The following is a 12319-nucleotide window of genomic DNA, read 5'->3' on the forward strand; positions in this document are numbered from 1 at the left end:
GACTTGCAACTCCATTGTAATGAACTGTTAAGATGTTTTACATACCTGACTTTCCTTTGTGTCTCTGCCACTCTACATCTCATATGCTTCTCTCTCTTTCCTAGCCCCTCCCTTCCAGATGATGGGTCTATGTTTTTCCCTCTAGTACCGCTTGGGTTCCTTTTAGATAACTTAAGTGTACAAAACAGATCTACTTCCAAAAGGAGACGGCAGATGTACCCTATCAATCAGCTTTGCCAACTCTTTCATTCTGCTTCTTCATTCTGCCATGCCTGGTGCAGCATCAGGAGCACTTCAACATTCAGCTGGGAGAGGCAGGCAGAACCCCAGCCTTGTCCAGAACAGGGTACCTTCTTTATGCTTCTTCTCAGCCTTTCCTACTATGGTCACACCAGCTTGAGAAGGGATCATCTTCTCCTTTGGGAACAGCACACCCATTGAATTACAACTGTATCTCTTGCCCCCAAGTACCTACTCCATCCAGAGACTGTCTCAAATCTATTTGGTTTATAGACTTTACTTTCTTCTCATTCTGATCATAAGAGACAGAAAACGCAAGAGTAGAGCAGGGGAACACAAGTGCTAAGCTAGGTCATAGTTGGAAACATAGGTCCTTGATGGGAACCATCATCATTTGGAATTCCTCTAGGAAACAAAAAAACTTCTCTCAGCTATCCTTTGTACAGTCTTTCGGCTAGGGAGGAAAAGACTAAACAATATAATTGTGAAGCGTGTTTAATAAAAATACTCTTAGATGCTTTGACATAGCTGGAGTTACCTACAAGCTGTGCAGACTGTACCACTGTTGCTGAATACTGTATACAATCCCCATACTTGTTCAAGCTACCCTCTGCTAGCAATGCTCTCCCTGCACCTCCATAAAGATACTAATAGCAATGCATCTCACAGAAGTCTAGTGCTGATCTTAACTCACGTCAGTGGTGAGTTTTGCCTTCTCACCCTACCAGTATTCTGTATGAATGTACTCTTACTAGGCTTAGTAAACAATTCTGGGAAAAGCTTTCCTGTGCCCTCTGCTGGTTTCCAAGGAACCCATTTTCAGCTTAGAGTTTAACCTCTTCCTTTAAAATAGCACTAGGCTTCCCTACCTCTCCATTTTCTTCCAACTAAACTGCAGTTAAGAATAGGGAAGAACCACAGGTGCATACGATACACATTGTCTCCTTCAGCTTCCCTGTGACTTGCCAAATGACTACCAATTCTCATTTTTGCTTACTTGCATTTATTTCTGAATGAGACCATCCAGGAAATTCAGGCAATCTCCATCTTTTCATAAGCAACAGGCTTCTTCGAGGAAGCCTGCACAGAGAAGAGTAATTTCCTTTGCTTGCCCTTTCATGTTGAGGAGAGCAGAAAACTCCATGCACCTTCAGCCTGAATATTACAGACTCTTATTTATCATTGGATCAGTCCTCTTCCTTCACTGCCAAGACTAACCTACCTACCTTAACAGCTACCTCTAAGACTTTATCAACCATACGTTTCACACATTCCACAAGTGTTTTCCGAAAGCTACAGACTAAATACTGTTCAAATGCTCAGTGCTAATACTGGTATTCAAAGCCAGTTCAGCAGAATATTCTGGTTAAGAAGTCTAACTCTTTGTTTCAACATTTTTGTGGCCTTTCATTTTGCTCTGTGTGTAAAGACAATCTAACTTGTTGATAAGCATAAGACCCTTTGACAGTAACCTCTAACATCAAAGAAAAAGACACAGGCAGTTCCCAACAGCCAGATGCTGAGGCTTGATAAATACAAGTAGGACATACCCTCGGTGCTAGAAATCCATACCATAAATGCAAGCTGGGCCAGGTTATGAATGTAATAAAGGATATAAAATCATAGAATGGTTTGGGTTGAAAGGGATCTTAAAGATCACCTAGTTCCAACCCCCTGCCATGGGCAGGGACACCTTCCACTAGACCAAGTTGCTCAAAGCCTCATCCAGCCTGGCCTTGAACGCCTTCAGGGATGGGGCACACATCAGCTTCTCTGGGAAACCTGTTCCAGTGTCTCACCACCCTCACAGGAAAAAATTTCTTCCTATGTGAAGAGTACTTCCTATATGAAAATTCACACAGCTTGAGTCACATAGCTGAGACTAGATCTCTTACTTCTGACTTTGAGAGTAAAGCCCAATAACCCAGAGCAAACCCTCAGGAACAAATTCAATTGTGAGTTAGATGCAGCTATGGATACACAAGGGCAATGACTCTACCTTGCCAAGAAAAAGGAGCTACTCATTCATGAACCCAAGTTTAGTTTAAGATTTTGGATGTGAACACAGTCTTTCTTTAAAATTATCTCTTTACAAGAATACACAGCATACACCTCCATTGTGAAATTATCACTTTCCTAAGGGTTCTATAAATATGTCACTCCTCTAGGAGTGCTGATATACCAACAGTACTACTTTTTCTGAACTTCTCAGGAAGACTTTAGTAGATTACTTTAAGAGATCAAAATATAGTGTTAATTGACAAAGTGTCCCCTACCATTCACAGTGATATTATGCACACACCATTCACAGGAGAGGAAGAAAACTTATGTTAAAATCATGCCAATGAAAGCCACTACTAGGGAATCCAGAGTAATCCTAAAACACCGAAGTGCAACTTAATTGTAACCAGCTGCAGCTGCCTTCACAATGGATGGACAGGCAAACAAATAGCGTTCTTCCCATGGCATACACGCAGTGTTCAGCATGCTACAGCTCAGGGCTTCAGGAACTGGCCTACAACCTTTGTGTGTAATTGCCACCTCCTTACATGGAGGTCTGAAGAACCGATAAGGTCATGAAATCTTTTAACATCTACAACATCAGGACCAACACTAGCACTGCTGCCTCAGCTCTTTAACAAGCAAGTTTTCTCTACACCTGCCTGCAACAGTTCACCTGCTTAAGTGGCAGAGCATGCCTCCATTCTAGCCAATACTCATCTTGCGTCACTTTCCTTCAGCAAGATCATACGAAACACCAATACTTAATGGGAACAATAAAACTTGAAACCAACAGTAACTTCAGAGTTTTAATTACAAAATCTTTAAGAGATCATGAGAAATTTTGATTGACATTCATCAAAACATTATGGTAATCTTGAGCAGTTTTTAGGTAACGAAAATTCATTAAATTCAACATAAAACAACTGCACTGTAAATTACTAATCCAGCCCTGAGCTGGAGCATTAAGCAAGTACTTCTGAAGACAATATTAATCCTGGAGTTACAGTTTCCATCAGTGCACTTCTTCAAACAATTTTATGACTCTGCTCTCATAATGACTCTCATATGACTCCTCAATAGTGCCAGAGAGAAGTCCAAAACAACCAGCTAACTTATGTCTGGCACCACAAGCGAACACCTTCACTACAGTCCCTCCCAGGCTCTTAGATCTAGTATTTTTGTCTTCCTTATAGAACCATAGAATGGTTTATCATCAGTGCATTCCAGGAACCTCCTGGTTTGTTTATGGCCTGCTGTGTTGTCCCTCCAACAGATATCAGGGTGACTGAAGTCCCCCACGAGGACCAGGGCTTGTGGGCATGAGGCTGCTCCTATCTGTCTATAGAGGGCCTCAGCCACTCGGTCTTCCTGGTTGGGTGGCCGGTAGCAGACCCCCACTATAATGTCACCTGTCCCTGTCCTCCCTTTGATCCTGACCCTTAAGATTTCACATAATTGGAAACTGTCAACTTCCCCCATAGAAATGGATTGCACAAAGGTGGGCAGCAAGACTATGCACGCATCTTTATTCATTGCCTTGATTACTTTGCCACATATTCCATTTGATATTTTATTTTTTAAGTTAGGCCAACCATCTCACTGGAAGAGACAACATCACTGCTCTTCTCACAGACAGGAAGGCACCCACCATATACATCCCCATCTGATAGGTACCAAGTCCATTTCACTAACAGAATTCTCGACCCAGAAGCCATTAAATTTCCCTTCCCAAAACCAGTTGCACGCAGCTCTCTTGGGAACTCAAAATCCGACTTGCGCCCGGAAATGCATCTGCTTTGTAGCATTGTTACTCATTCCTGTCTTGAGCATCCATTTTGACTTCATCCTCTGCAGGTACTGCATATCACGCTGCTGAGCAAAGGCTGCCCCTTCAGGGAGAGAGGAGGAAGAGAAAGAGGGATAAATGTAAGATTACTTCTACTTACATGCAGACCAGCTAATCTGTCCATTTAGATCAGCAGTTAGCTGTATGCTTTCCTTCCCATACCAGCACAATTCTTCTCACTTTTCTCTTGGGAAAGGCCAGTTCCCTCTGTGAATATCCATGACTGTGATTAAGGGAAAAGGCTGTTTTGCATTCTAGTTTTTTTTATTTAAAAAGTGGATATAGATCACTGCTCCCTAACTGAAAAAGTATTCCAACTGTCAAAGAACGGTTTCTGTTACATATTAAATAGCAAGAGTAGTGGGACAGGCAGAGAAAGGATTATTACCCTAGAAACCAACAAATCTTAGGAAGTCACCAAATATCACGAACACACATGCTAATGAACCAAAGGGCTTGCAAAGAAGCTGCAATGGAATTCAGACACAAACAACTTCCTATAACTTATTCTGCTTGGATGTCAGGAATGAAAGGGAGCTAAGTGAAATACAAACTGCTGCATAAAACCCCACACAAGTGAAACAAATTCAATCTATTTAATTGTAGTGATGATACACTAGAACCTCCTCCTCTGCAAAAACCTAACATTGTCACTTACCTGTCTGACTTGTCCAGCCCAAAGCTCTGTACTGCTGCAACACCCGACCCACTGCTTTTTTATTTTTTGCAACAGCCACTGTTCTTGACAGACCAAACCGCTGCTTGTAGTATCTCATTAAAGAACGATGACCCACTCTTGCACCTGTTCAGAGGAGGGGATATCTTATCATGCGTAATGAAGCAGCTTCTGAAATGCAGTAGTCAAGCATATTGTGAAAACTCTGGAAAATCCCTATACTGAGACACGCTTTAAAAGGCCCAGAATCTTAAAAACTTCAAGACTATTAGAAACTCCATGTAATTCCTGTAAGAGCTTGTGTACTGCACTCTACCTTGAAGAAAAAAATGTGCTGTTTAAGATGGCCTTAGGTCAGACAACAAACAGGCAGTTATGAGAAAATAAAAGTTTACTTTGGGGAATGAGCAGAAAGGCAATGTTGTTTCAAGTAACCAGGGAAGTAACTTGCTGACATTCAGGAAATCTTCTTTAACCCCATAGCTGGCAGCACTTTCAAAATGAAAGGGCTGGGGTCCCCTCATACAAAAACACCAAGAACAAGAAAATACAAGAAAGTGTCAAATGCTACAAAAGGGAAGGCTAAGGTTGTTTAAATAAATTAATTGTACTGAACTAGTTTACTAAATTACTTACCACCTGCTTCTCTGAAAAAAAAAAAACCTGAACTACAGTAGATAACCTAAGTTAGAGCCTCTCCAAGTTGCACTCAAACAAGACATAGAAACTCAGAGTGTACGATGTTAAGTAAAAGGTAGAGTGGGCAAAGTAATCCCCTAAACCAGTCCACATACACATTAACGCTGAAGAAGCTGAATTTAGAAAACAACAACAACAACAAAAAGAGTTCCCAGTTTGTTTAACTACTTAAATATTTTCTGTAAAATGATAAACAGGTCTTTAGAAAAAGTAATGGAAGGTGAGGAAAAAACCCCAAAGACACTTAGATGTAAAATTACTTTCTCCCTTACCAAACAAAAACACTTACCACGATGCCCTATGCTTCAGGTAACAGCTGCAGCTATGAGAAATACACAGTAAGTACATCGTAACACAAATCCTATGCCTACCTGAAGGAAGGATCAGCTCCATGGTGTCATCATCATAATCCAATTCTCTTCCTGCTGGGCGCTCTCCAGGCACCTCCACATCTTCCCCATCTTTATGATCGGGGTAACTGCTCCTGTGAAGAGTGGCAGCACGTGGTTTATACATGGTAAGCAGACACAGATATCCAGACCCATTACACAACAGAACTGCCATGCACAGCTACAGCAAGCCACAATCATTGTCAGGTTTCACCTGCCTTGCTTTAAGAGTTCTTCCCAGTAGCACTGTGCCCAGAACAGAGGCTGGAGACAACAACTACCCTTCCTCCACTTGGTTCTATAACTCATCATGGCTCTGCCACGCACACTTAACAGCAACTTATGGTGAAAAGCCATCGTCATGTAGCCCACCAGCTCTGCACAAGTACTGTACGCGTGCTCCAAGAAGCTCCACTAAATCTACCTGACACCATAACAGGAGGTATTTCTGACCAAATGAACACTAGCTGGGTAAGTTACAGGAAGTTCACCACGAGCCCTCTAAATCACAACAGTCCTGTTTAACTCCAGATACTTAAAAAAAATAAATCCACAGTAGGTATTAAGCCCATAATTTGCCTAAAAGGCAAAGGAAGAGACAGTTATGTCCTTTTGTGATCTTTGTTGGTGCACTGAAATCTAAACTCAGTAACAGCAAGCATAGAAAACAGAATTCAAAATACATTTTCTTGTAGAACTGGTACTAGTGGTCACAGAGAGAGGCATCAATCACATTGTTATGCTTACCTAGAAAAATGGTGAACCAGCTATGCAAAATAAGCATCAGAACCAGAAACAGGACCACATTTTAAGAATTAATAAGAGCTTCTGATGTAATGTTCAATCACCTCTTAGTCTGTCCCCACCTCTGGTCCACTCAAAGAAAAGCATCCTCACCTAAAATCATAGAAGTCTGCAAATTCCAGAGCAGCATCTCCATCTGTGAAGAGTTTGCAGTGACTTTTATCATTCATGTGAGCCTGTACGGCTTCTGTAGAGTAGAAGGATTTCCCCTTTTCATTGCACCAGATGCAGATTTTCCCAACGCCAACCTTCTCTCCTGCAGAAAACATGTGACACTTCCATTGGTCTGAACAGAGCCTCCCTAGTCAATAATTAACATTTCTGTGATGCAGGCTTCCCAGCTTGAAGGCAGAGAGACTGACAAAGAGCCTTGAGCCCTTCATTTCCAGAAAAGCCCTGCTGTTCCTATGCCTTGACCATATGGCTCCATCAAGGACAAGTCTGTACACTTCAGGAATTAATATGACAAGGTATGGCTCATTATGTCTTCTCAATAACAAATTTCATACTTGCAACAGAGTTTTCTATCTGATACTCCAAAATTATTTTATTCTCATCATTATTTGTAGACTTCAATAAACTTCAAAATTGTAGATATTTTTTCTAGTTTTTATCTCTCTCACCAGTATCGTAAACCGATGAGGCAAATACATACAACTCATTAGTAGGATAAGACAATTCATATGCACATTTTAGCAATAGAGTTTTGTCCTAAATTTCCCATTAGCTGAACCACCTTCTCAACATTAGAAAACTACGTGAGACCTACAAGTACATTTGCTCAGTGAGGTTTTCTCCCATTCCTCCTGGAAAGCCTGTGGTCCTCTCCATTATCAAAATATTGAACTAGACAGCACTCAGATTTTACACAAAAAAACCCCAAACACGTTTTAAGTCATATCCAAGTGAAAATAAGCAGTAACAGTATATAATTATCCTGATCAAAAACCAGAGAAGATTTACAGGCATACCCAGGTACTGGATTAGTCCTCTGAGATCCACAAGGTACTCTATGTCTGGAATGAAGAAACTGTGAGCTTTTGTCATGTGGGCCACATTTTTCATGAGAGATCTTGAATGATGGGGACAGAACAAACAGTCTGTGACCGGTATAGCCCCAACAGCAAGAGTGCTTTCAGCTTCTGCCTGGTCCTCCTCCTCTCCTCCCACACTTTTCATCTCATCTTCAGAGCCCACGTCCTCATCAGAATCGATATCTTCCCAGTCTTTTAACAGAAGTTTAGAAAAAATATTTATTAACATGATTACTTCTCCCAAACAAAACAAGTACCAATTAAGTTAGAAAAAGTTATAATAGAAAATACTGCATTTTCTATTCTTACAGCTAAATGACACACAGTCACTTCCAGGTGCAAGAATATATCATTGCCAGTAAAACACATTTCTTTGTAAGATGCACAGCAAAGCTCACGTCTGCTCATTAAAAAAGTTGGCAGACCTGTGGTTTTTTTTTCCCCTCTATTTTCTCAAGTATTAACATTTATTGCCATTTCAAAGCCTTAAATTTAACGCAGCACAGCACAAGAACACACATGGCTCATTAAAAACAATACAACTCTGTCAGAATGACGAAAACATTAATTTCCAGCAGTGAGGGAAAACACACTCCTGTTCACACACACAACTTTAAGGTTAGAGAAGAACCAAGCCAGCTGTCACAGACATACAATGTTACGTTATATGCTAGTATATACCACTACACTAACAATTTTACATGCTTGCAGGGCTTCTGCAGAGCTCATTAATGGACAGACAAACCAGAGATCCAATTATACTGCTAGAGGGGTCTAGACATCTTTTTTAAAGAGTTCAGATCTGGGGCAGTGAGCATTTCCCAGTACTCTACTCCTACTGGTCCCCTTCAAACTGCCATGCTGCCCTGGTTTCAGCACACATAGTGTTTGAGAACAGGGAGCGTGGTGCTCCCCACTGCTGTAGGCTGCTAATTAGAGATCTTTGCTACGGGATATAGTTTAACAATTTTAGAAGCCTGACACTGAATTAACAGGACTTGTAGGAAACATTCCTAGACAAACACTTAAAAGGAAAACTAACATTCAGAAACCTACTGAAATTTTAGCATTACAATTTATGACTAACACATTAGTACAGAAGAGGTGCAAGCTGGCTCCTTCTTTACAGGTTATGATGCACATCCAGAAGTATACGTTTCTTATTCTGTAGAACAGATTCCCTAAATTGGAACTGAAATTTCACCAGCACAAAATTGCTGCAACTGGTGTAACAACATGACACAATAGCTTCAGTAAAGCAGCCAGCATAATATGTTCCCACTTCGTTCACACCTGCCCTTCTGCTGCAGTTTACTGACCCCATTCACCTGCTGCAACAGATGTGTTTGAAGCTGCACTGTAAACTACAGAACTGAATGAGTCCAGGTTAAAAATAACCATTTTCTGGGAATTATGAAGCTCTGATCTTTTCAGTTGTCCACTTTCCAGGCTGACCTCCAACAGAGAGCTGTATCTACACAAGTGCTGAGGGTGGAGCAGCAGAACAGGCAGTTGGGGTGGCAACTCCTACCCCAATTTCAATATAGATGCCAACATGCTGAGAAGCTATGCCACACAGCATCGGTCTAAGGAGCAATTTTTTTCCTCTGGTCTTGATGGGCAGAGGAAAACAAAACCAGTCCTAATTCCAACTCCATTCAACAGATCAGTAAAGTCTTTGATGGGACAACAGCAAATGATCACGATTGGATTTTTTGTCTATTTTTCAGAAGTAGTTTTAAGGTAACCTTCTATGTTAGCCTTCCTTAAAGGAAACTTTCCTGGAATTTTAAGTGGGAAATAGTGCTCATATTAGTAACTGTTTATGTTCAACCTTCACACACATTAGTATTTTGCGCAGCTGGCAGTTCAGACACTAACACTGAGTCCTTGACTGCAAACATGGGCCAACCTTAACTCCTTTATTAAGCTGAAAAATTAATCAACAGAAGACCTTTTGAGATGCAAAATGCTGTACTACTACAGAAACAGAAGGAGGCTTTTACACAAAACCAACAACTACACAGCTTACCCCAAGCTCTCTCTTGTCAGTATGTTTATCGCCTTACCTTCTTCCACATCCTCTTCCTCCTCAGCTTGCTCTTTGGCCAGCTTCTTTGCTTGCTGTTCAAACCACTGTAGCCGGGGAGGTTTTTCCGATCGCTCTCTATTCTGTGATACGCTGGCGCTTCCCACAGAAACTGGAGAGCCGCTTGCATTACTAGGAGGTAAAGGCATCTTCTTTGGAGACGAAGACGGCTGAGCTCTGATGGCTTGCTGAATAGCTGCATTCATTTCATCTTTGTTTACACTCTCTGGGGTCAGCCCCTTTTCTAGATTCTTCTCATTTAATATTTTCACCTTCTTGCTGACAGCTTGAACAGCTTTCTTCTCCAACTCCAGGTGCTTCTTGGACCTCAAGTGATTCTCATAGGCATTGAAGGTGGAGAACCTCTTGCTGCAAACCGTGCAGTAAGTGGCAGTGATTTTGTTCTGCTCCTCTGCTATCGCTCTCTGGGCTAGGACTCTCTCTTGGAAATTCTCAGCAGTGACAGGAGGCATGTCAGCAACCTTACGCTTCAGGTTGTACCTATGCCAGTCAGTTTTGTAGTGGGCACGCTGAATGTCAGCATCCTTGAAAGCCACACGGCAAGTGATACAAGTGTAGGTTGCCATTACTAGAAAGAGGGGAAAAAAAAATCATACCGGAAAAAATAAACAACAGCCACCAAAAACTCCAAACACAGCATCCTGACAGCACCCGTGTAAGGCAGCATAAGAGATACTGTTCTCATACAGAACTAAATTTATTAAACACTAGCATTAGCATTAGAAGGAGCAAAAAAAATACAAGACTGATGCAGTTATCATGGATTACTTGTACCACAGCAGCACCAGAGCATCCCAGCTCTGGACCCAGCACCCACTGCGCTTGTCAGGGCTCAGACACAGAACAAGAGGGTTCCCAGCCCTATAAGGAGGGCTTCAAAAGCTCTGCACTTTTAAATGAAGATCAGAAACTAGAGGTTCTTACCAAGCTCATGTTCTGGTTTTGAGGAGACTAACAATTGCTCCAAAATAAGGGTAAAAAGGGAAAATCTACTTTCACACCTATTTGCAATTTTCTGCAGCCTTATCAAGCAGAAAAAAAGAAGTTACTGCATTTTAGAACAAAAACCTCCCAGCTATTTTGGAGCAGTGAATGTACTGTTGACACCACTTTACCCTCCAGAACTGTTAATCTGGAGATGCAAGTCAGTTGTGCCTCAATTTAGCACTTGAAACCGCTTCTACCTCTGGCCTTCCTCCAGTTCCTACCACCCAGCTGAGCTGCATTACTGGGGCTGTCACAGGACAAACATGTAACCTGTACAGTGACTTATAATTGATGCTGTCCTTTCCAAAGGCACACATTTTCTTCCTTTTCAGTGCTTAATGAAACTTAATGAAGTTGGTGGAATCTATTGAAAACCCCAAAAGCAAAGAGAAAAAGCATATTCTAACTGGAGATCACTAAAGCCACCCCCATTTTTTAACCCTGTTAGACAAACATGGTTTAATCTGGGAAAAAAGAAACAATATGTCAAGAAGAAAGGGTCTGAAAGCAGGCAGAAGTGACCAGAGAGGACCAGCAGTGAAAACCACAAATACTCAGGGAGCTGGAAGGTACTTTCCGAAATGCTAGTTCCTTGGAAGAACTGGACTCCTAATTTATCACTTGCTGCTCTGCCCATACTTACACAGTGACAGAAAATACACTAACAAAATAAAGGCTATGCTATTTTATTTGAAATACTGTAAACATCCATTCAGCATAACAGATGCTTTTTGTTTCAGAGCAAAGCATATTCTCTGCCCACTGACCGATCCTGACTGCTCTCCAAAGCATCTCGCTCCCACCTGCAGAGCTCCCTTCTCCCTTTCCTAGCCCAGGCACATATTTTGCTGCCATAAACCAACTGATGCAGAATCACGTTTGGTGTTAATCACAAGCTCCTTGCGGAAGCCTCAGGGGCAGAACAGTTTGATCTGGTCTATTACAGGGAGACAGTAGCTACACAGCAGATTACTCTGGAGGATTAAAAAAAAAAACAAAACAGATCAGAAGTAGTAGTATGTAACTGAGAAGATCTAGAACCATAAACCTTCACATCTGACTGCTAAGTGGAGAAATAACACCTACAATTCAAGCCGCATAAAGCAGAGAAAGCAGCTACAGAATCCTACACAGTTATGCCAGCGCTCCCCACTACCCACAGGCGTTTTCTCCCACCACTTTAACCCACAGAACCAAAGCCCCGAATTCTCCCCTGTGTGGGGCTCAGGAAAACAAAACCTGCGGCACTCGCAAGCCTTCAGCCCAAGGCACAGCCAAGTCCTTCCACACAAATCTGTTTTTCCCCACACAGTCTTTATCACGGCTGATTTTAGCTACTTTTATTTTAGTTTTAATTAATCCGGTGTCCATACAGCCGACACAAGACAGAAAGGCCTGACCGACAGCCAGGTGTTCATTAAACGGGCACCTGAGGTGACGGCACAACTTGAACACAGGGAAAATGAGGAAAAACATACATTAAATAAAACAAAACAAAACGACACAGAAGCAGGGGTGCAGGCGGTCACC

General features: G+C 41.8%; 1 protein-coding gene across 1 annotated transcript; it reads right to left on the reverse strand.

The window, feature by feature from the left end:
• Positions 1-3917: 3917 nt before the first annotated feature.
• ZNF622 (zinc finger protein 622) lies at positions 3918-10372 on the reverse strand. The gene is made up of 6 exons (XM_010086481.1): positions 9762-10372; positions 7630-7884; positions 6752-6914; positions 5837-5949; positions 4749-4892; positions 3918-4133 (listed from the first exon to the last, which is right to left on the reverse strand). The coding sequence occupies exons 1-6, from the start codon at positions 10366-10368 to the stop codon at positions 4006-4008; spliced, it is 1410 nt and encodes a 469-aa protein (XP_010084783.1). The 5' UTR covers positions 10369-10372; the 3' UTR covers positions 3918-4005.
• Between the last annotated feature and the right edge of the window lie 1947 nt (positions 10373-12319).

Source organism: Pterocles gutturalis, unplaced genomic scaffold, assembly GCF_000699245.1.
Source record: "Pterocles gutturalis isolate BGI_N339 unplaced genomic scaffold, ASM69924v1 scaffold7541, whole genome shotgun sequence".
In the NCBI taxonomy this organism is placed as follows: Eukaryota; Metazoa; Chordata; class Aves; order Pterocliformes; family Pteroclidae; genus Pterocles; species Pterocles gutturalis.